The sequence below is a fragment of the Elgaria multicarinata genome, chromosome 8, assembly GCF_023053635.1.
Source record: "Elgaria multicarinata webbii isolate HBS135686 ecotype San Diego chromosome 8, rElgMul1.1.pri, whole genome shotgun sequence".
In the NCBI taxonomy this organism is placed as follows: Eukaryota; Metazoa; Chordata; class Lepidosauria; order Squamata; family Anguidae; genus Elgaria; species Elgaria multicarinata.
The window spans coordinates 5,010,590-5,035,550 of NC_086178.1; the positions used below are offsets into that span (position 1 = coordinate 5,010,590).

At 47.1% G+C, this 24,961-nt stretch overlaps 1 protein-coding gene across 1 annotated transcript in view; it reads left to right on the forward strand.

Annotated features, from left to right (window-relative positions):
• The first annotated feature begins 5,659 nt into the window (after positions 1-5,659).
• FYTTD1 (forty-two-three domain containing 1) overlaps positions 5,660-24,961 on the forward strand; it is a 40,408-nt gene continuing 21,106 nt past the window's right edge. The window contains exons 1-3 of the mRNA XM_063131787.1: positions 5,660-5,809; positions 22,136-22,264; positions 24,681-24,826. Of these exons, the coding sequence (XP_062987857.1) occupies positions 5,731-5,809; positions 22,136-22,264; positions 24,681-24,826 (354 nt within the window). The 5' untranslated portion in view covers positions 5,660-5,730. The remainder of the gene's footprint in view (positions 5,810-22,135; positions 22,265-24,680; positions 24,827-24,961) is intronic.

The window sequence follows — 24,961 nt, forward strand, 5'->3', positions numbered from 1 at the left end:
AGCAGGCACTGCGGTACGCTTCTTCCACTCCCTGGCCTCACACCCACTCAGTGAACCACAACTCCCGGCATGCCCTCGCCTCTCCACAGAGATTACACCTCCCAGCAGGCACTGCGGTGCACTTCTCTCCTCACCACTCCCCGGCTTCACACCCACTCAGTGAACTACAACTCCCGGCATGCCCTCGCCTCTCAACGTCCCCCCCCATCCTTCAGGGACTACAACGCCCAGGATGCATCGCGATAACCAGCTGTTTTCCGAACTTGGGGCAGGATGTTCCCTCTCTCCCGCCCGTGCATGAGAGCCCCCGCGTTTTCCTCGGGAGAAGGAAGCGGGAAAGGGCGGACATGAAAATTAATCAACAAGATCATGTTGGCTTTATTGGTTTCGGGAATTGTAACCCGTTCAGCCTAACAAGCATTTGTTGCAGACGTGACAAACATGGAAAATATTAGCAACGACCTCACGAATTAAGCTGCCTCTCATGACAATATTACTATAACATAACGATCTAACTGCAAAAAAAAAAAAAGTTATGAAATCTTTCCAGTTACATTAATAATGTGTACATAGAGGGAGAGAGAATATTCGAATATAAATATTCGATGAATTTAAGGCTGCGATCCTTCTCGATCCTCCCAGAGTGCAGGACACGGAATAACGGGCTCAAGTTAAAGGAAGCCAGATTCCAACTGGACATCAGGAAAAACTTCCTGATGGTTAGAGCAGTACGACAATGGAATCAGTTCCCTGGGGAGGTTGTGGGCTCTTCTCCCACACTAGAGGCCTTCAAGGGGCAGCTGGACAACCCTCTGTCAGGGATGCTTTAGGGTGGATTCCTGCATCGAGCAGGGGGTTGGACTCGATGGCCTTGTAGGCCCCTTCCAACTCTGCTATTCTATGATTCTATGAACTGGGCATGTTTAGCCTGGAGAAGAGAAGATTGAGGGGAGACATGACAGCACTCTTCAAATGCTTAAAAGGTTGTCATATTCTATTATTCTATACAATGTATACCCAACTGCGTGGGCATAACTCCTATTGAACTCCACAGGACAGACTCCAGAGTATTTTATTTTATTTTGTTTATTACACGTTTATACCACCTGAGAGTCGAAGCTCTCTAAGCGTTTAACGATACATAGGAACATGTACAGTGTACATAGGTATACATGGTAAATATGCCTAGGAATGCAAGTAGGATTGTGACATTTGCATGTTCTTGTTAAAGTATACTGTACTCTGTACAGCACCATGTACATTGATGGTGCTATATAAATAAATAATAATAATAATAATAATAATAATAATAATAATAATAATAAAGTTTGTCACTTTTTGACACCATCCCCCTGCCGGCAACCTGATGCCCTACAGCTATCTTGGACTACAACTTTCATAATCCCTGATCATTGGCCATGCGGGCTGGAGCTGATGGGAGTTGTGATCCAAATCATCAGGAGCATGGTGATGTACCAGTTTTCCTCTTTAGAATTTTTAATTTATTCATTTGATTTTTATACTGCCCAATAGCCAAAGCTCTCTGGGCGGTTCACAAAAATTAAAACCATAATAAAACAACCAACATGTTAAAAGCACAAATACAAAATACAGTATAAAAAGCACAACCAGGATTAGTCATATCTTATTTATTTATTCATTTATTTATTTATTGCATTTCTATACCGTCCAATAGCCGAAGCTCTCTGGGCGGTTCACAAAATTAAGACAATTCAAGTATAAAACAACAGTATAAAAGCATAATATAAAATACAATATAGAAGCTCAACCAGATAAAAACAGCAGCAATGCAAAATTACAAATTTAAAACACCAAGTTAAAATTTATTTATAGACTGTTAAAATGCTGGGAGAATAAAAAGGTCTTCACCTGGCGTCTAAAAGCATATAATGTAGGTGCCAAGCAAACCTCCTTAGGGAGCTCATTCCACAGCAGAGAAGGCCCTTCTCCTCCTGGTAGCCACCTGCCTCACTTCCTTTGGCAGGGGCTCGTGCAAAGAAGGACCCCTGAGGATGACCTTAGGGTCTGGGCAGGTACATATGGAAGGAGGCGTTCCTTCAGATAGCCTGGCCCCAAGCCGTTTAGGGCTTTCAATGTTAATACCAGCACTTTGTTAATAGCAGCACTTGTCCTGTTCTTGTTTGCAGTAAGACTTAAACCTAACTTTGTCCAGAATCAAGTGCTCAAGCTTTCCCTGGACTGTACCACAATGGGCTGCAGGTGAGGGCTACCATGTTTTGATGCCTCTAAAAAAGTATACATAGAAAAGGATCGTGTAAAGGAGGAGACTTCAGGCTAGTACTTTGTTCTCCTAGGGTCAAAGAATTTCCCTGTGTACTGCATTTTATTTGCTGTTTTATTTTATCTTTTTATGATAAAGAAGTTGAATAGTGCAAAAGCACAAAATCTTTCTAAAGGCTGTGTGTTGTACTCGTACACGCGTGTTATGTTTTAAATGTATACTTTCATTTCCTTCAGCGTCCGCAGCCTAACACATCTTAATTCACCACCAACATTTTACTGTCAGTCTATATAAATTGAGCCTACTAACATGTTCCAATATTAGCACTGTCCAATGCATATTTATATCACAATGCTGGTCCCTTCTAAGTAACACTTTTCTATTTTTGCATGTATGGCCAAACCCTGTCTTGATGGTTGCTTTGCTTTATCAGTGACCCCTGAGTGACTTTTGCCATTGGGGGCACCGAAAGAGTTGATGCATAAATAGCCCTTTAGATCCTGTTATTTGCTCAGTCTGCTTTTGTGGATGTCCAGTTGCAGACAGCTGGCTTTTTGGCCTGGATAATAAAAGCTGCTGCCAAATCCCCCACTGTCTGTGTTTGGTCTGCTTTGCACCTGCCATCTGGACACACTGCATCTGCCATCCTTCGTTCTGACAAATTGGTACAGGGATTAAAGAAAGTATTTAAGCCTTTGTGCCGCTATGATGCTGATATAAACCAAGTCTCCAAAATCCAGCCTATTCCCATAATAATGCAAACACAGAATGCTTCCAAATATGGTGGATGGTGCTTGATTTATGATGAATACATACCTCGCTATCTACACTTTTTAATCCTCCTCTAGATCTATGTGTAGTAATGTGTAGTAACTACACTATTATTACTATTTTATTGTTATTATTGATGAAATTTATGCATTGTTTCCCATTGCAAAAAGCAATCTCAAAGTGACACACACACACAAATACAGAAATCCATAATATAACTGGAGGGACCAAAATCAATACAAATCATTATCAGCACAATAATAAAATGATATAACAAACTTCTATTGCCTCAGGCCCTTTCTACACCGAACGGTTATCCCAGGAACATGGAGGGATCATCCCTGCCTGCTTCTGGGATCCCCTGTGTGGCATTTGGATGCACAGGAATGATCCCGGAATCAACCCAGGATATAAGGCTGGTGTAGACATGACCTCAGTAAACTCAGTGAGTTTGATTCCCAAGTACACACGCATTGGAGTGCAATCTTAGAGCCCAAAGCAATGCGTATTTATTCAGAAATAATTATTTTGAATTCAGTGAAGTCTACTCTTAAGTATGCACGAAGTATATAACATAAGATAGGGTGACCCTATGAAAAGGAGGACAGGGCTCCTGTATCTTTAACAGTTGTATTGAAAAGGGAATTTCAGCAGGTGTCATTTGTGTATATATGGGGAACCTGGTGAAATTCTCTCTTCATCACAACAGTTAAAGCTGCAGGTGCCCTGCCCTCTTTTAAATTTGGTCACTCTAGTATAGCTCCTGCAGCTTTAACTGCTGTGATGAAGAGAGAATTTCACCAGCTTCTCCATATATACAAATGACACCTGCTGAAATTCCCTTTCCTATGCAATACTGTTAGTTTTACCCTACCCTGTGCCTGCTTACCCTACCCTGTGCCTGTTTGCATTCTCTTCCCCTCCTTATTGTTTTACTATGATTTTATTAGATTGTAAGCCTATGCGGCAGAGTCTTGCTATTTACTGTTTTACTCTGTACAGCACCATGTACATTGATGGTGCTATATAAATAAATAATAATAATAATTATTATTATTATTAAAGATACAGGAGCCCTGTCCTTGCTTCCATATGGTCACCCTAGGGGACATGTGGGAAGGCTGGGCAGAAGGCAGGCCCAATGACCTTAAAGGCTGCTGGCACTGCCTAGAAATCCCGTGTTCGCTCCTTCAGTGGAGATCTGCTGCTCCCACCCCACAGCTGTGATGCCGCGGGTTTTTCAACGAACAAGTGGTAAAATGACGCTGGCAAGATGCCCCCTAAGTAAGTGCCTTGTCATTTTCTGAGCTAGCTTGCAAGTGCTGGTTTTAAACTTCAAACCCCTGCATGGCTTAGGCTCCAAATGAACCACTTACTTTCTCCTCCATCAATGTGACTGTTCCAGAGGCCCTTCTCTGAGTGCCTCCACACACACCCATCTGAAGTGTGGTGTTTAGCAATCAGAGACAGAGCCTTTTCGGTGGTGGCTCCTTGCTTTTTGGCAGTCCCTGCCCTCAAGTTTACAATGTGAAAGACTTAATATAAAAAGAAAAGCACTGGGAAGAGAAGAGGAAAATGTAAAATCCTGGCACCAGTTTGTAAAACTACAGTTCTTACAATGACCAGCTGTGGTGAAAACAGTTCAGGTAGTCTGATGATGAAATGGCTGCTTCCAGGTGGCAGTTAAGGAAGAGCCAAGTGCAGCTGCTCTCTCAGCCAATAGAACAGGCCACGTTACTTTCTTAATTATTATACTTTTATTGTTTTGCATTTGTTTCTTTATGTTGAAAGTGCAAGGTTTGAATGATTTCAGGAATCAAAGGCCCAGTATTGGGCAAAAGGCAGGATACAAATAAATATAATAATAATAATGAAAGAAATATCAGGGTTTACTCCTGAAGAAATGTACATAGGATTGGAGGCTTGAAATCAAGGATATTTTGTCAAACTCAAGGCTATCTCACAGTTAGTTATTACTATTATTTATTAGCGTTTATATATGCTCCTCCTATGGAAAGGAGGACAGGGCTCCTGTATCTTTAACAGTTGTATTGAAAAGGGAATTTCAGCGGGTGTTATTTGTATATATGGAAAACCTGGTGAAATTTTTGTGAACGGCCCAGAGAGCTCCGGCTATTGGGTGGTATAGAAATGTAATTAATAAATAAATAATAAATAAATAAAATTCCCTCTTCATCACCACAGTTAAAGCTGCAGGGGCTGTACTAGAGTGACCAGATTTAAAAGAGGGCAGGGCACTTGCAGCTTTAACTGGTGTGATGAAGTGGGAATTTCACCAGGTTCCCCATATATACAAATGACCCCTGCTGAAATTTCCTTTTCAATACAACTGTTAAAGATACAGGAGCCCTGTCCTCCTTTTCATATGGTCACCCTACGCTCCTCCTCACCTACAGGGGGCGATGCGCTCAGCTCGACAAAACGTACGCTGGTGAACGTCGCTGCCTGCTGGCGCACGCGCAGGAGGCGTTGCAACAGCCCCCCCTTTTTTTCCATCCGGCGAATCGCGCACGCGCCGCAGGCGTTGCTCCTTCTTTCTCGCTCTCCGCCCAGGAAGCGCATGCGCTTTGCGCGGCACGCGCATGCGCTGAAGAGAAAAAGCCGCCTCACTCTGGTTGGGTCGGTGCTCTTCTTGTGTTGGTTTGAGGGGAGGTGGCGTTAAGGATCAAGCGGCCATGAACGGGTTCGGCACCGGGGCAGCCGCGGTCCGGAATGCCGGCAATGAAACCCTGGAGAAGATCGACATGTCGTTGGGTGAGGCGGCGAGAAAAGGCTCGGGGTCGAGGCTCGGGTGGGAGGGCTCCGAAAGGCGACGGGCGGGCGCTAGAACCAGCGAAGAGGATGCTTGGACTGAACCATGAGTGTGTTTCTGGGGGGGGGGGAGAGCTGGCCGGACCATGGGAAGCAGGCGGGGGGGAGGAGGGTTTGGGGGAGTCCAGAAAGAGGAGGGGCTTAAAGACTAAGGAGCGAATGATGAGGGCCGCAGCAGGTGAGCTGGGCGGGACTGACTGACTGACTGACTGACAGGGCCCTACAGCTGCCAGGGATGGGCTGTAGCTTAGTGGAACCTCCAGCTCCAGGAGCAGTATGCTGATATTGTTGTTGCTAAAGTATGATTGTCCCACTATCCACATGTATGGCAATTTAGAAAGCATAAGAGGGCTGCTCCCTGCCTTCGGGGACTTACAATCTATACATCGGCGCAAAGAAGAATCATAGAATCATAGAATAGCAGAGTTGGAAGGGGCCTACAAGGCCATCGAGTCCAACCCCCTGCTCAATGCAGGAATCCACCCTAAAGCATCCCTGACAGAGAATGGAAGAAGGTGAGGGAGGTGGAATGAGGGATGAACAGTGGAGAAACATGCAGTTATTATTTTTGGAGTCATGGGCTTAGGGGACCGGGGTGTTGCGTCAAAAGCTTTGCGGCATGTATACCCCTGAATGCAGTTTTCTGGGTGAGGGCCAGTGCCTTTTAGCGCTGCTTCCCTCTTTCAAAATCCTAGGACCCATTGGGGTCATATCCCATGAAGATGATTGGTGGGAGATCCAGGACAAATAAAAGGAAGGACTTCTTCACACAGCGCAGAGTTAAATTATGGAACTCACTGCCGCAAGAGGTAGTGATGGCCACCAATTTGGATGGCTTTAAATAGGGTGACCCTATGAAAAGGAGGGCAGGGCTCCTGTATCTTTAACTGTTGCATAGAAAAGGGAATTTCAGCAGGTGTCATTTGTATATATGGAGAACCTGGGGAAATTTCCTCTTCATCACAACAGTTAAAGGTGCAGGAGCTATACTAGAGTGACTAGATTTAAAAGAGGGCAGGGCACCTGCAGTGTTAACTGGTGTGATGAAGAGGAAATTTCCTTTTCGATACAACTGTTAAAGATACAGAAGCCCTGTCCTCCTTTTCATATGGTCACCCTATTTAAAAGGGATACATTTCTGGAGGTGAAGGCTATGGCTACTAGCCCTGATGGTTGTGTGCTATCTCCAGTATTCAAGGCAGTAAGCCTGTGTGCTGGGGAACATGGGTGGGAGGGTGCTGTTGCACCATGTCCTGCTTGTTCATCCCTGGCCAATGGCTGGTTTATTTATTTATTTATTTATTTAAGGATTTTTATGCCGCCATTCAGCCAAAAAAGGCTCTCATGGCGGCTTACAAAGGTATTTCTTGACAGTCCCTGCCCACAGGCTTACAATCTAAAAGACATGACACAAAAGGAAAGGGGATTGGGAGGGAGGAGGAGGAGGGGGGAAAGGAAAGCAAATTCAGGCACTACAATCTTAGTTGTAAAGTTCAGCAGTGACAGTTGACAGCAGGAGGGAGGGGGCTCTCAGCTGGAGCTGGACCCAGGCACGGTGGAGAGGCGCCCGGCTGCCGCTTCCTCCCTCGCTGGTGGCCTCTCCAGAGACAGTTGGTAGCAGGAGGGAGGGGGCTCTCAGCTGGAGCTGGACCCAGGCACGGTGGAGAGGTGCCTGGCTGCTGCTTCCTCCCTCGCTGGTGGCCTCTCCAGAGACAGTTGGTAGCAGGAGGGAGGGGGCTCTCAGCTGGAGCTGGACCCAGGCACGGTGGAGAGGTGCCTGGCTGCTGCTTCCTCCCTCGCTGGTGGCCTCTCCAGAGACAGTTGGTAGCAGGAGGGAGGGGGCTCTCAGCTGGAGCTGGACCCAGGCATGGTGGAGAGGGGCCTGGCTGCTGCTTCCTCCCTCGCTGGTGGCCTCTCCAGAGACAGTTGGTAGCAGGAGGGCGGGGGCTCTCAGCTGGAGCTGGACCCAGGCACGGTGGAGAGGTGTCTGGCTGCTGCTTCCTCCCTCTCTGGTGGCCTCTCCAGAGACAGTTGGTAGCAGGAGGGAGGGGGCTCTCAGCTGGAGCTGGACCCAGGCACGGTGGAGAGGGGCCTGGCTGCTGCTTCCTCCCTCGCTGGTGGCCTCTCCAGAGACAGTTGGTAGCAGGAGGGCGGGGGCTCTCAGCTGGAGCTGGACCCAGGCACGGTGGAGAGGTGCCTGGCTGTTGCTTCCTCCCTCACTGGTGGCCTCTCCAGAGACAGTTGGTAGCAGGAGGGAGGGGGCTCTCAGCTGGAGCTGGACCCAGGCACGGTGGAGAGGGGCCTGGCTGCTGCTTCCTCCCTCGCTGGTGGCCTCTCCAGAGACAGTTGGTAGCAGGAGGGCGGGGGCTCTCAGCTGGAGCTGGACCCAGGCACGGTGGAGAGGTGCCTGGCTGTTGCTTCCTCCCTCACTGGTGGCCTCTCCAGAGACAGTTGGTAGCAGGAGGGAGGGGGCTCTCAGCTGGAGCTGGACCCAGGCACGGTGGAGAGGTGTCTGGTTGGCCACTGTGTGAACAGAGTGCTGGACTAGATGGACCCTTAGTCTGATCCAGCATCAGGGCTCTTCTTATGTTCTTATGCTTGTTGACTTCATGGAGGTGTTTGCCTGTCCGCTGTTGGAAAGAGGATGCTAGACAACCTAGCCACAGGGGTGCATGTGCTGGTAACTTCCTGATTACTGCAATGCACTCTACGTGGGGCTGCCCTTGAAGACAACTTGGAAGTTGCAGCTAGTGCAAAATGCAGCAGCTAGACTGTTGGCAGGCACATCTTACAGACACCACATAACACCGGTCTTAAAGGAATTGCACTGGCTGCCTATACGCTTCCAGTTGGAATTCAAGCTGTTGGTCCTGATGTTTAAAGCCCTAAACGGCTTGGGACCCCGATACTTGAGGGAGCGCCTCTCCTTATGCCATGTTTCTTATCTGCCCAAGGGTCTCTACTTCCCTTGCTCGGCTTCGTCCATTTTCTTACGCCTGGAACGCTCTTCCAGAACATTTGCGAACTATAAGTTCAATCGCAGTTTTTAAAGCTCAGCTTAAAACTTTTCTTTTTTCTAAAGCTTTTAAAACTTGATTTTGATCTTACTTTTATACTGTTAGTTTTACTCTCCCTTGTGCCTGTTTGGTGCATTCTCTTCCCCTCCTTATTGTTTTATTATGATTCTATTAGAATGTAAGCCTATGCGGCAGGGTTTTGCTATTTTATTGTTTTAGTCTGTACAGCACCATGTACACTGATGGTGCTATATAAATAAATAAATAATGATAATAATATATACTTGCCCGAGACTTGAGATCTGTTGGAGGAGCCCTTCTCCACATCCCACCAGTACAACACATATGCTATGATGGAACAAGGGAGAGGGCCTTCTCTGTGGTGGCACCCCGACTGTGGAATGCCCTCTCCCCTTGGAGGCCCAACTGGCGCCAACGCTGATTTTATTCCGGCACCAAGTGAAAACATGGCTTTTTAACAAAGCCTTTAATGGTGAAATTCACCAAGTTTGCGCATTGTTTTTACTGTTTTAATTGTTTTTATTGCTTTTAAATTATATACTGGTTTTAACTTGATACATGGTTTAATTTGTTTTTAGCTGTGTATATTGTTTTGTATTGTATGATTTTATCTGTACGCCGCCCTGAGATCCTAGTGACATAGGGCGGGATGCAAATGTTTTAAATAAATAAATGAATGAATAAATAGACCACAGTGGCTTGCAAGATTAAAAAAAAAATAGCAAATGTTGCCATAAAAACAAAGATGGCAATAGATAAAAACCAAACCCAAAGCAGCAGATTAAAAAGCCAAGCACAGCAAATGGTAAAAGCTCAAAAACCAAAGGTTTCTGGAATAAAACAGTTTTCAGCAAGAGTCTAAGTATTAAAAGATGAGGGGCCCGATAGATTTGCATGGAGAAGGTGGCGCAACCACTGAAAAGGCCCTGTCATAGAAACCTGCCTGTCTGATCTTAAGTGCGCATGAGACCACACGCAAACTATCACGTGCTGATCTAAACTGCTGGGAAAATGAGTCTAATATGGGAGCAGAAAGACCCTGACACTAATTTAACCTCAAGCTGTTTTGGGCTTTCAAGATGAAAGCAGGGATGGGGAACCCCAGGCCCAGGGGTCAAAGTCAGCCCTCCTGGGGTCCTAACCCAGCCCTCTGGGATTCCCCAGAAGATAATTCCCTTTTTTCCCTGGCCACACTCCCGTCCCCTGCCACTGATCATTGGGTGGTTTCCTGGCTTTTGTTTAGGGTTTCCCCTGTTCTAAAAGGTTGAAATTAATAGAAGTATAGCTTCCAAATCACGTGAGGTACTGGTTCCTCTCTATTCGGCCCTGGTTAGGCCTCATCTAGAGTATTGCGTCCAGTTCTGGGCTCCACAATTCAAGAAGGACGCAGACAAGCTGGAGCGTGTTCAGAAGAGGGCAACCAGGATGATCAGAGGTCTAGAAACAAAGCCCTATGAAGAGAGACTGAAAGAACTGGGCATGTTTAGCCTGGAGAAGAAAAGATTGAGGGGAGACATGAGAGCACTCTTCAAGTATTTCAAAGGTTGTCACACAGAGGAGGGCCAGGATCTCTTCTCGATCCTCCCAGAGTGCAGGACACGGAATAACGGGCTCAAGTTAAAGGAAGCCAGATTCCAGCTGGACATCAGGAAAAACGTCCTGACTGTTAGAGCAGTGCGACAATGGAATCAGCTACCTAGGGAGGTTGTGGGCTCTCCCACACGAGAGGCCTTCAAGAGGCAGTTGGACAACCATCTGTCAGGGATGCTTTAGGGTGGATTCCTGCCTTGAGCAGGGGGTTAGACTCAATGGCCTTGTAGGCCCCTTCCAACTCTGCTATTCTATGATTCTATGAAATACTTCTTCTAAGGCTTCATTGCTGGCTGCAGTAGGCTGGTATTTTTTTGTATTTTCGGCCCTGCCACTTTGCAACCCACGCCCCTCAAGTTTTTCTGAAATTGAACTTGGCCCTCCAGCTGCCAGCGGTTTCACACCCCAGGTTTAAAAGCAGCACTTTAAAATGCAAAGTTCATATTGAGCCTGGGAGCAAGCAGGCAGCCATTAAAAGTGATTGTCTGGTATGTGTCAATCTCTGGTTTTCTGATAGTAATCTGATAGTAATCTGGCCACCACCTTCTGAACCGATTGACGTTTCTGGGCTATCCTGAAAAGGCAGTGTTGCAGTAATTTAGTCTGGGAAGTAACTAGGGCATGGATTACTGAGGTCTGAGTTCTCCAGATAAGGCACACCAGATGAAGCTCATAAAAACACTCCTTGCCACACAGACATGCAGAGGAAGCACTGGGACAAGGAGAAACCCCGCGTGCGTATGTGCTCCTTCCAGGGGAATGCAATACTATCAAGGACAGGATGTATAGTGTAACCTTCCCTAGGTTTGTCAAGTGTCCTGAGCAGTTGTACCTCTGTAGAAATGACTTTTCTTGCTTCTTAGACAATTGCTGCTAAACCATAAAAGTTTAGTATGAACCTTGAACCTTGGCTTGATCCAGTAATGGGATTATTTTGCTCTTAGATGGTACAGTAGAGTTGGACAGAAGGTAGATTTCTGTAAGTTTTGGACTTCAACTCCCAGAAGCCCTGGTCAGCAGGGCGAATGGTCAGGAATGCTGGACGCTGAATTCCCAAGCACCTGGAGATCCACTTCGTGCCCAGTCCTGTGGTAGAGTATAGGCTTCGCATGCAGGAAGGCCTCCGGTTCAAGCCCAGGTGTTTCCAGTATCTTAGCTGCTGGTCCAAGAAAGGGCCTTGCAAAAACAGCCGCTATTCAGAGTAGACAGGACTGGAGTAGATCAGCCCCTTCTTGATACAAGGATGTTTCATCTGTGGAGAGAGAATTATTATTATTTATTTATTTATATAGCACCATCAATATACATGGTGCTGTACAGAGTAAAACAGTAAATCGCAAGACCCTGCCGCATAGGCTTACATTCTAATAAAATCATAGTAAAGCAATAAGGAGGGGAAGAGAATGCAAACAGGCACAGCGTAGGGTAGAACTAACAGTATAAAGTCCAAGCAACATCAAGTTTTAAAGGCTTTAGGAAAAAGAAAAGTTTTTAGCTGAGCTTTAAAAGCTGCGATTGAACTTGTGGATCTCAGATGTTCTGGAAGAGTGTTCCAGGCGTAAGGGAACTGAGAGAAGTTTCGCTGGGGGAGTTTTTTTATGGGGCTGGGACGGAGGAAAGTGCCCAAGAGGGCAGGTCCTGCAAAGGGTGTGTTTGCCGTGAGAGAGGCCCCATAGAAAGATGGAGAGGCCTTTGCAGAAGCCCATGTAGCTAGGCAAATGGGGCCTGCACCTTTTCGGAAGATGCTGTTCCGTGCAGGTCGGCCTAACATCTGTAACCCGCAATCCCCGTGGCCCGGGCCGTGGGGATTTGTGGCAGCCCTGGACATCAGGAAGGGGACGGCCCACAAGCCTTGCAGCGGCACAAGGATGTGGGCCTTGGATCCATTTTACCTAGTCTCTGGTGGGCCTACCAAACATGTTTTCAAGGTGTAAGAAGCAGAGCTGCAGTTTTCAGGTAGTTGCGGTGTTGTTGTTGTTTGTGGACCACTTGAAAATTGCCGGGGATCTTGGCAGGCCACATAACACTTTTTTTGTTGTCGTTCTACACACCAAAGCACATGACGCACATCATAATAACATTTTCCCCCCCCTTCAGTGCCTACATCATTGTCGAAGCCAGTGTCGTGTTCTGAAAATGATGGGCCCTTAGCCAGGACTTTGTTAGGCTGTTCGATAATCTAGCCCCGGTCAAAGCGCCCTCTGGCTCTGTCGTCAGAACACCTAGATGAAAAGCAGGGGCAAGCGCGGCTAGTTTTGACTGTTCCGCGGACCAGAGTTTGAGAACCGCTGAAGTAGAGATCCCCTGCTTTCCTGTGGGCAGAGGCTGTAGCTTTGCATTCTGAAGGGCCCATGTCCAATCCCTGACATCTTCAGTTCAAATGATCTCAGTTAGTGGAGCTGGGAAGGACCTCTGGAGAGCCGTTGCTAGATTAGACAGAACGATGGTCTAATTCGGCGTAAGGGAGTTTCATATGTTCAGTCTTCCAGCTCTCTTCGGCTTTTGTATGTAATACCTTACTGCACAGAATGGTACGTAATGGAGTACATGTGCCTTATAAGCTATGAAGCCCAAACTGCTAGTTCAGTGGCTGTGGGTGCCACCGTACACCTGTGGTCTCTTCCTTTGGCACCGGGAAGTGCCCCACCAGACCTGATTTTGTATGCGTATTTGTGTTTTTTAACTTCAGACATGAGCCTCGTGTGGCGCAGAGCGGTAAAGCAGCAGTTTCTGCAGCCGAAACTCTCCCCACGGTCTGAGTTCGATCCCAGCAGAAGCTGGTTTCAGGCAGCCGGCTCGGGTCGACTCAGCCTTCCACCCTCCCGAGGTCGATAAAATGAGTACCCGGTTAGCTGGGGGAAAGGTAATAACGGCCGGGGAAGGCAACGGCGAACCACCCCACTATAAGGCCTGCCAAGAAATAGTCAGCGAAAGCAGGCGTCCCTCCAAGAGTCAGTAATGACTCGGTGCTTGCAGGAGAGGTTCCTTTCCTTTTCCTAACTTCAGACACGCTCTTCCCGCCAAGCGGCCGGGAGCTCTTTTTGTGAACGGCCCAGAGACCTTAGGCTCTTGGGTGGTATAGAAATGCAATAAATAAATAAAGCGAAGCACTGACTTCAAGCTGGCTGCCATTTTTATTGGCCAGAATGCCTTTGGATCCCACGTTAGTCTGGAGGCATTCTTTGGAAGCAAAGATCCCAGCTCCGGGGGGTGTGGGGGAGAAAGAAGGGATCCGTATGCTTTTGCTTAGTAAGTGGGGCGACCAGGAACCATTTGGGAAGGAGGAAGAAGCAGGGAAATAGAATTGGGAAATAGAAGGTCAGGGGCTGTGGAGAGCAACAGGAGGGATTGGGGAGCAGGACTGCAGTGTGTGTGTGTATTTTGCATATGTTTCCTGGGGGCGGGGTGAGAGAAAGTGAGTGAACTTGGCGGGGGGGGGGTAATGCTTAAAGAATGTGAACAAAGTGGATTTGATTTAGGGCTAGGGTTAAAAGGGGGTTGGATAAATTCCTGGAGGCGAAGGCTATCAATGGCTACTGGCCATGATGGCTATGTGCTACCTTCAGTGTCATAGAATCATAGAATAGCAGAGTTGGAAGGGGACCACAAGGCCATCTAGTCCGACCCCCTGCTCAATGCAGGAATCCACCCTAAAGCATCCCTGACAGGTGGTTGTCCAGTTCCATTGTCGTACTGCTTTAACAGTCAGGAAGTTTTTCCTGATGTCCAGCTGGAATCTGGCTTCCTTTATCTTGAGCCCGTTATTCCGTGTCCTGCACTCTGGGAGGATCGAGAAGAGATCCTGGCCCTCCTCTGTGTGACAACCTTTCAAGTATTTGAAGAGTGCTCTCATGTCTCCCCTCCATCTTCTCTTCTCCAGGCTAAACCGGCCCAGTTCTTTCAGTCTCTCTTCATAGGGCTTTGTTTCCAGACCCCTGGTCATCCTGATTGCCCTCCTCTGAACACGCTCCAGCTTGTTCAGAGGCAGTAAGCCTGAATACACCAATTGCTGGGGAACATGGGAGGGTGTTGCACTGTGTCCTTCTCGTGGGTCCCTGATCGACAGCTGGTTGGCTGTTGTCTGAACAGAGCAGAGCGCTTGGCTAAATGGACCCTTGGTCTGATCCAGCATCAGGGCTGCTCTTATAGAATCATAGAATAGTAGAGTTAGAAGGGGCCTATAAGGCCATCGAGTCCAACCCCCTGCTCAATGCAGGAATCCACCCTAAATGTTCTTATGCATTCCAGCCTGCTCCTGCCTATTCCCTAGCTCATAGGCTAAGCAGGGCTGGGCAACCTTTTTTTTCTTTTTCCTATTGGGGCCATAAATTGGTGGAGGGCAGAGCGCGTCAAAGCGTATCTTATCCTCATTACGCAGTCTCGGATAAGGACCTCAATAGTTTTACTGGGTGCTGATGAATATGAATACTGGAGAGACTGAGGCTTTGCTTGACCTCCTGTTAGTGGGCTGCTCCTTTCTTGAGTCAGGAAGGATGCTGAAGGCTTGGGGCTGGTCCTTTCAGCAAGACGTGCCGTTTGACTAGGTGTAAAGGGAGTGAACTTGCAGCCTGCATGGTTGGTCAGTACTTTGCCTGCTAGATTTACTGCAGGTCAAATGAGTGTCCTCCCACTTTTTGGGTTGGAACAACTCCTGTGTTTTTATTCCGTCAAGCGACAAATCTTCTCCTTTCAGTCAAGCTGGCAGTTCCTGATGTCTCCTCCAATGTCAAAATCCAGTTGCTCTCTGAAACCCTCATTAGGCTGTTAGAATCATCCCTGGTGTCATGTCCAACTCTACTGCCCCTGTTTTGGGAGAAGGTGTTTCAGGGAATCAGTCAGATTCAGAACTAGAAGACGCAGCGCCAGACAACAGCCAGATTGTACCGGTGGGGGAGGAAGCTCTCACGGGCAATTCCTCAGCTTTCTCCAGAGCTTATCTCTTCAAGGCCAAATCCTACACACTTGGTGGGAAGTGAGGTTTCTTCTGGAGGTGCTAGGGTCCACCGGAAGCTCAAACACACGGCATGGAAGGAAGGTGTGAGAAAGTCAGTTCGATTACGCCAGAACCTGCCTCCGCACCAGGCGCTCTGAAGTTATGGGTGTTTGGGAAGTGGCTTCCTATTCTTCTTGAACAGACAATTGTCTCGCTTAATTTGCGTAGTTTTGCCTAGGGGGATGTTTCCAAGAGATTAGACTCTCTTTGCCACTTAAGAAAAGCTTTGTGGATTACCTAGCAGGCCTCCTCATTTGTCTCTCATCTAAAGCAAGAGCTGACACCTCTTCTCTGCTGCCTGGTGGCTTTTCCGGTTGTGCCTGTCATTCTTTTCCCTGCTTCCCCCAGTTTTAGTAACTTTTTTTTTTTTTACATTGAACCCTTTTGTGAGATACCTATCAGGGCATGGACAGAGGTTTGTGCAGAGGTTACTGTAGGTCAGCTTTCCCCAACCTGGTGCCAGACTACCATTCCCATAATTCCCAGCCAGCAGCTATGCTGGCTGGGAATTATGGGAGTTGTAATCCAACATATCTGGAGGGCACCAGGTTGGGGAAGGCCGCTGTAGAAACTAATAAATATCTCCCACCCACCCCCAGTGAGTTTGTGGCTGACAGGTTCTTTGCAATGGACACTTTAGCTTCTAGTCTTGGCTGAAATCTTTTTAATTGTCTTCTGATATGGGGCTGCCATTTAGGACTTAGCAAACCACTTTGTGAGAGTTCTATAATAATGCCTCATAGAATCATAGAATAGCAGAGTTGGAAGGGACCTACAAGGCCATCGAGTGCAACCCCCTGCTCAATGCAGGAATCCACCCTAAAGCATCCCTGGCCGATGATTGTCCAGCTGCCTCTTGAAGGCCTCTAGTGTGGGAGAGGCCACAACCTCCCTATGTCACTGGTTCCATTGTCGTACTGCTCTAACAGTCAGGAAGTTTTCAAGAGGTGGCGCTTGGCTTGAGAAGGCCTGCTAGGCAAGGCCTTCTGTGTGAGGTCGGTGTCATCACAAGGTCCAATAGTCAGCATAAAACAGGTCAACACAACCTAAGACCCAGCAAACAAAATGCAGCCCGACAAGCATGGATTGCGAATGCAAGATGCAAGAAAGGCAAATGCTATTTTGGGCTACATTAATAGAAGTATAGCTTCCAAATCACGTGAGGTACTGGTTCCTCTCTATTCGGCCCTGGTTAGGCCTCATCTAGAGTATTGCGTCCAGTTCTGGGCTCCACAATTCAAGAAGGACGCAGACAAGCTGGAGCGTGTTCAGAGGAGGGCAACCAGGATGATCAGGGGTCTGGAAACAAAGCCCTATGAAGAGAGACTGAAAGAACTGGGCATGTTTAGCCTGGAGAAGAGAAGATTGAGAGGAGACATGAGAGCACTCTTCAGATACTTGAAAGGTTGTCACACAGAGGAGGGCTAGGATCTCTTCTTGATCCTCCCAGAGTGCAGGACACGGAATAACGGGCTCAAGATAAAGGAAGCCAGATTCCAGCTGGACACCAGGAAAAACTTCCTGACTGTTAGAGCAGTATGACAATGGAACCAGTTACCTAAGGAGGTTGTGGGCTCTCCCACACTAGAGGCCTTCAAGAGGCAGCTGGACAACCATCTGTCAGGGATACTTTAAGGTGGATTCCTGCATTGAGAAGGGGGTTGGACTAGATGGCCTTGTAGGCCCCTTCCAATTCTGCTATTCTATGATTCTATAAGTCTATAAAAAAGCAGAAGATCTCTTTCAAACCTGGGATGGGCCTCAGCTGTGACATCTTCTTGAACAAGTTGCTGATATGTGGTTATATTCCGTCACGGTACAGGGTCCTGTTCTACAATAATAAGCTGTACAAGGGAAAGGAAAAAGAAACACCCCCCCTGCATTTCTGCTTTAAAACAAAAGCCGTAAGAGCACTATTTGCCGTTAAAACATGGTGCACGCTCACCACGTGTCTCTTTTTAAAGGGGAAACGTGTCTTTTTGTTGCCACTGAGATGTGGTGGCGTGGCAGCTAGGGTGTGGCTCTGTTGCTCACCGCTGTTGTAGAACATTAAAAAAAAGGAATCTCGGTTTAATATGGCATTTGGTGAAGGCAAGGATTTCAGACAACAGCCCTCTTCATAGCTGCTATAAATAGGAATATTGCTGCCGTATTTTTTTATTCCCTACAATATGAAATGCTGTTCTTTGGACTCGTGTGTTTCTAGCAACAGCTGTAGGAATCTTCCCTTCATTCCAAAACAAATCGATGCCTGTAATATCCCAGTCAGAGGTTTCCTCTTGGGATGGGTTGTGTTTGGCACGGCAAAGGTTCAAGGAAAGCCAGTGGCAGAAGAGATGAATGAGAGAGCCAGTGTGTTGTCTTGGCGACTCAAGGCGGAACGGATCTGCCCTGCATTTTGCTGGGAGAGAGCCGGCTGGAGTTAAACAGTACCCCCGATTAGAATCATAGAATAGCAGAGTTGGAAGGGGCCTACAAGGCCATCGAGTCCAACCCCCTGCTCAATGCAGGAATCCACCCTAAAGCATCCCTGACAGATGGCTGTCCACCTGCCTCTTGAAGGCCTCTAGTGTGGGAGAGCCCACAACCTCACCAGGCAACTGATTCCATTGCCGTACTGCTCTAACAGTCAGGAAGTTTTTCCTGATGTCCAGCTGGAATCTGGCTTCCTTTAACTTGAGCCCATTATTCCGTGTCCTGCACTCTGGGAGGATCGAGAAGAGATCCTGGCCCTCCTCTGTGTGACAACCTTTGAAGTATTTGAAGAGTGCTCTCATGTCTCCCCTCAATCTTCTCTTCTCCAGGCTAAACATGCCCAGTTCTTTCAGCCTCTCTTCATAGGGCTTTGTTTCCAGACCCCTGATCATCCTGGTTGCCCTCCTCTGAACACGCTCCAGCTTGTCTGCGTCCTTCTTGAATTGTGGAGCCCAGAACTGGATGCAATACTCTAGATGAGGCCTAACCAGGGCCGAATAGAGAGGAACCAGTATCTCACGTGATTTGGAAGCTATACTTCTATTAATGTAGCCCAAAATAGCATTTGCTTTTCTTGCAGCCATATCGCACTGTTGGCTCATATTCAGCTTGCGATCTACAACAGTTCCAAGATCCTTCTCGTTTGTAGTATTGCTGAGCCAAGTTACTAAGGCAGGGATTGGGGAGGCCCTCCTCCCGTTTGCATTTGTGTAAGAACTTCCCAGATTTGAACTTCCCCAATCAAGATGTGGACCAGAACACAGCTGCCCTTCAGAATTTGCATTCCACAGAATTTTTGTGATGCAGTTCTCTGAGCAAAAATGCATACAAAAGTGCATATAGCAGGGAAACTTATGCAGAAAAATGTACGTGTTACAAGGGAAAATGTACAAAACAGCATTACATTGAGAGAAATCGCTTGCAAAATTTTATTTATTTATTTATTACACTTATATACCACCCCCAAAGCCAGGGCTGTCTGGGTGAGAAATTCTAAAGTTAAGATAAAACTCAGTATACAAAATTTAAAATTCTAAAACACAGAACATACGCACATAAAGCATTAAAAACTGTTAAAAAAAAAACTAAACATGTGGGTGATTAAGATGTGCCGCCATATGCCTGGGCAAAGAGGAAAGTCTTAACCTGGCACCGGAAAGATAGCAGCGTTGGTGCCAGGCGAGCCTCATCAGGGAGATCATTCCATAGTCTGGGGGCCACCACCGAAAAGGCCCTATCCCTTGTTGCCACACTCCGAGCCTCTCTCGGAGTAGGCACCCGGAGGAGGACCTTAGATGTTGAACGTAGTGACTGGGTATATTCACGTGTATATTGAAATAAAGTGTATATTGGACAAACCTGAGTACCAAAGGAGTCTATTGGGGAATTGCACATGAAAATGCACAGTATGAGTTTTCTTCCGTTTAAAAAAAAAAAAGTCACGAAGTGTGGAGATTGGAACAAAGGAGAAACTGAGGAAAAACTGAAATTGACAGATTTGTCCATTCTGGATTTAGGGCAAAGTCTTCTGCCCTAAAGGCTGGGAAGGCACAGGTTCAGATTTGGACTGGTTTCCTGGCCTCATTTCCAAAGTCTGTTAGCCTGTAACAAATAGGGTCCTTCCTAATAATAATAATAATATATTTATTTATTTCTTACCCGCCTCTCCCTTTGGATCGAGGTGGGGAACAACAAGGCGGTTGGACTCGGTGGCCTTCTAGGCCCCTTCCAACTCTACTATGTCTGTAGAAATGGAGCGCGGCAAATTTCAACAACTTTTGCCAAAGAAAAGTGGGGCACTCTGAATTGCTGACAGGACTAATTGTCTTCATACTTGCAGATGCGATGCATTTTTAGAGACGAGGAAGGGCTCTTCCCCGTCTTCTTTAAATTTTAATTTGCCCTGCTTGTGCCAGGATTTTATTTACTGCTGTGGCTTCTATCCTGCAGCCTTCAGCACCGTCAGGGCAGCGGGGGATCCGGAGGGCTTTCAGCAGGAGAAAGGAACCCTTCTGTAGCGCCATAATTGGTTCTGCACATGTGCAAGGCTTCGCTCGAGCTGTGTGCATGCAGCTAGTGATGTGAAACCGGCCTCTAAACACACCTACTTGCACAGTATTTGGGGGGGGGGGAATAATTGCTCCGTATGCAGAAGAGACACCTTCTGGATGGCCACCTGTCTGTGTCATAGAATCATAGAACAGCAGAGTTGGAAGGGGCCTACAAGGCCATCGAGTCCAACCCCCTGCTCAATGCAGGAATCCACCCTAAAGCATCCCTGACAGATGGTTGTCCAGCTGCCTCTTGAAGGCCTCGAGTGTGGGAGAGCCCACCACCTCCCTAGGTCACTGATTCCATTGTCGTACTGCTCTAGCAGTCAGGAAGTTTTTCCTGATGTCCAGCTGGAATCTGGCTTCCTTTAACTTGAGCCCGTTTTTCCGTGTCCTGCACTCTGGGAGGATCAAGAAGAGATCCTGGCCCTCCTCTGTGTGACGAACTTTTAAGTCATCTCCCCTGACCTGATTTTTTTTAAAAGTGTGGCTTAGAAGAGAGACGAAGCGGCCCTTGATTGTCAAGGCTATTGGCCATCTAGCCCAGAGCTGCCTGGTGTCCGTTCTTTGAGGCCTCCAGCTTGTCTGGGTCTGCCCCCGCTCTCTGAGATCCTGTTGACTGGAGAAACTAGAGATGGAACCTGGCAAAGAGAATACCATCCCTGGCTGTCCTCTTTCTCCCATCTATTATATATGTCGATTGGATTACATTGCAGTTAAGGGGGGCGCCTTCTTACCCCTGTGCTCCACGTTCCCTCGGGGGTAATGTGTCGGGCAGCCTGGCAGGGGTGGGTCAAAATCCCCCTTTGCCCCTGCCCCACATCATGCACGCAGTACTCCACACACACACACACACACACACACACACACATACCTCTCATTGGATCTATGCTTCCATTTTTCTCTCCTGCATGGTGGGGGTCGCTTCTTCCTGCCTGGCCAAGGAAAGCTTTGGGGGCTCTTTTGTCCCCAGGCCTCTCCTGTTTCCTCCAGCCCCCATGCGCTGTGGTTTCCCTCTCCAGAATGTTATGCTTGAGCGAGAAAACACAGTGCGTGGGGGCTAGAGTGGCAAAAGACCTCTGTGTCTGGCTCCTCCCTCTGCAGCCCAAGAAGAAATGAGAGACCTCGGGGGTGGGATTTGAGAAGGCCAAGACCAGCATGCTGGTTGTAAGTTGTTCACTTCTGGTTTATAGTTTGGAGTAGCTTAGGAAGGGAAAGGAACCTCTCGTGCAAGCACTGAGTCATTGCTGACTCTTGGAGGGGCGCCAGCTTTCGCTGACGTTTTCTTGGCAGGCCTTATAGTGGGGTGGTTCGCCGTTGCCTTCCCCGGCCGTTATTACCTTTCCCCCATCTAACTGGGTACTCATTTTACTGACCTCGGGAGGATGGAAGGCTGAGTCGATCTGAGCCGGCTGCCTGGAACCAGCTTCCGCTGGGATCGAACTCAGACCGTGGGGAGAGTTTCAGCTGCAGAAACTGCTGCTTTACCGCTCTGCGCCACACAAGTAGCTTAAAGATACCCCAAATTGGAAGCATTTATGAGGCTGCCTTTTACTTGTAGATTTCAGAGATTCATTTAAATAAGAACATTAGAAGAGCCCTGATGCTGGATCAGACCAAGGGTCCATCTAGTCCAACACTTTGTTCACACAGTGGCCAAACAGCCATGGGCCAGGGAGGAACAATTATTATTATTATTATTATTATTATTATTATTATTATTATTATTTATTTACATAGCACCATCAATGTACATGGTGCTGTACAGATTACACAGTAAATAGCATGGTGCAACAGCACCCTCCCACCCATGTTCCCCAGCAACTGGTGCACACAGGCTTATTGCCTCGAATACTCAACCATCAGGGCGAATAGCCATTGAGAGCCTTTGCCTCCAGGAATTGATCCAACCCCCTTTTGAAGCCAGATTGGTGGCCATGACTAGACTACAAATGGTCAGTAGTGAGTTCATTGGCAAACAGCTTGCACCAAGGGTCCTAAAGGTTTATCGATTCCAGGAGTTTACTTAAGTCGGAAACCGAAGGATTTAGTACACATCATGCAAGGGGTTTCCCCTTTCAGAGAACTGTGTAATGTGCTGATGGCCCTCTTTGTCTTACAGATGATATCATTAAATTGAATAAGAAAGAAGAGCGGAAGCAGTATTCCCCCAGAATGAAGAGAGGAGTTCAACAGAATGGCACACGGCAGTTCAGGATGAGGACCAAGTGGGGAATCCAGGAATACACAGGTAAGTTTCCCGTTTCTGGAAAATCCAATGGGGTCTCATAACTGAGCAGTAAAGTGGCAGAGTGCATATAAGAAGTGCCCAGATGCTGGATCAGACCACGGGTCCATTTAGTCCAGCACTCTGTCCTCACCAGGGTGGATTTGATAAATCACTCCTCAGGGAGACTCGATTTAATCATGTGACTTCCCCCCCCCCCCAAAAGTGCACTCTATTCATTGAATTTTTTGAAACTTCGCACTTAAGAGGTCAGGGGTTGATTCTGTGTATGTAGGTTTGCAAAGGAACAATGGGACGGTGATCTCTGTAGACCCAAATTCACAGTTTTGAGAACTGTAAAACCAAGCATCTGTGATAATACCTTCTAGATAGAAAAATTGCCCAATAATCTTACAGAAACCCTGTGAATGGATTTTTTTTCTTTTAAATTTTTATTTAATACTTCAAACATACATCAATACAATAAAACAATACTACATAATACATAAATTATTAGATAACATTTGATAACATATATTCTAGCTTATTCTATTAACATAATCATACTTAACATAAAAGTGCACCCCCCAACCACGGGATCTTATTCCTGTTTCCAAAATCTCATTGCTGCTTGTGGAGGTGCTTTCCCACTTCCCTTTGATAATACAAATTCTAGGAACTGTTTCCATATTCCCTCAAAATCATTCGTTTTTATCATTCCTCGTCTAACTTTTATATTACATGTTAATTTGTCATTAGTAGCAATATCCTATTGTCATTAATAGCAATATCCATGTTGTTTATTCGTTCAGTCGCTTCCGACTCTTCGTGACTTCATGGACCAGCCCACGCCAGAACTTTCTGTCGGCCGTTGCCACCCCTAGCTCCCCCAAGGTCAAGTCTGTCACCTCCAGAATATCATCCCTCCATCTTGCCCTTGGTCGGCCCCTCTTCCTTTTGCCTTCCACTTTCCCTAGCATCAGCCTCTTCTCCAGGGTATCCTGTCTTCTCATTATGTGGCCAAATATCCGTAGCAATGGATTAATTCAGCCTTCCTCAACCTGGGGCGCTCCAGATGTGTTGGACTACAACTCCCAGAATGCCTGGCTGGGGCATTCTGGGAGATGCAGTCCAACACATCTGGAGCGCCCCAGGTTGAGGAAGGCTGCATTAATGGAATTCATTTACCCAAAAATTTAAACATGGCATGAATATGCAGCCTCATGCTATATAATTTAAAACTAATCCTTATTTCATGATGAATAACCTTTGGACTATAATGTATCTTAAATAGAAAACTAGCTTTAGATAGATTTTTCGTCAAAAATCATTTTATTAAAAAAAATCCAATTTAAATCAAAACTGATTTTTTAATTATTATTTTTTTAAGAATCATTGATTTTTATCCACCCTGGTTCACACAGTGGCCAACCAGGCCGTTGGCCAGGAACCCACAAAGCAGGACACGGTGCAACAGCACCCTCCTACCCATGTTCCCCAGCAACTGGTGCACACAGGCTTACTGCCTCGAATATAAGAAAGTGGTCATAAATCTACACCAAATACACTCATCACTATGTTTTAATTTCCTCCCAGTTTTTTTCCTGTCTTTCCAAAATAAATTTGGAAATTGATCTCCCCCTTCTCTCAATATCTTAACTATTTCTGGATTTGTTGCCACTCTGGGTGAAGGCGTAGTCCCTGTGTGCGATTGGAGGAGGGCTGGCTCCGTGTCAGACCCCCTGCTTTGCCTGCAGAAGGTCCTGGGTTCAATTCCCAACAGCGTCTCCAGTCGGGCTGGAAAGACTCCTGCCTGTATCCCTGGAGAGCCATTGCTGCCAGTCAGTGTCGACAATGCTGGGTTTGGTGGCCTGACTCAGTGTAAGGCACTATATCCCCATGTTAATTCAAGGTGCTGGTTTTGACCTATAAAGCCTTACATGGCTTGGGACCACAATACCTGACAGAACGCCTCTCCCGACATGAATATACCCGGTCACTACATTCAACATCTAAGGTCCTCCTCCGGGTGCCTACTCCGAGAGAGGCTCAGGGTGCGGCAACGAGGGACAGGGCCTTTTCGGTGGTGGCCCCCAGATTGTGGAACGATCTCCCTGACGAGGCTCGCCTGGCGCCAATGCTGCTATCTTTCCGGCGCCAGGTTAAGACTTTCCTCTTTGCCCAGGCATATGGCGGCACATCTTAATCACCCACGTGTTTAGTTTTTTAACGGTTTTTAATGCTTTAGGTGTGTATGTTCTGTGTTTTAGAATTTTAAATTTTGTATACTTGTTTTTATCTTAATTTTAGAATTTCTGTAAACCTCCCAGAGAGCCCTGGCTATGGGAGCGGTATATAAGTGCAATAAATAAATAAATAAATAATTCATTGCCTCGGTGCCCTCAACCTCTCTATTGCTGTTTTTCTCTCTCCATTTCAGGCTTTGGCAAAAACCGCTTAGGGCGCAGAAAGCGAATGGCTGGGAAGAGGCGGCCCTACAGCCTTAAAACTGGGTTGGCAGCGAGGAAAGCACTCAGCGCTCCCAAGGGCATCAGCCCCCTCAACAGGTCGCCCCTCAGTGAAAAGGTGCGTGCGTGGATCTTTTGGCCTGGCGTCTCGGGCTCTCTCTGCAGGGCGAGAGCTGTTCCATCTTCTTCTGTGTTGTGCTGGGATGAGGCCTGGTCTGCACTTGGGGTCTACCTGGGGTGAGGTCCAACGTCG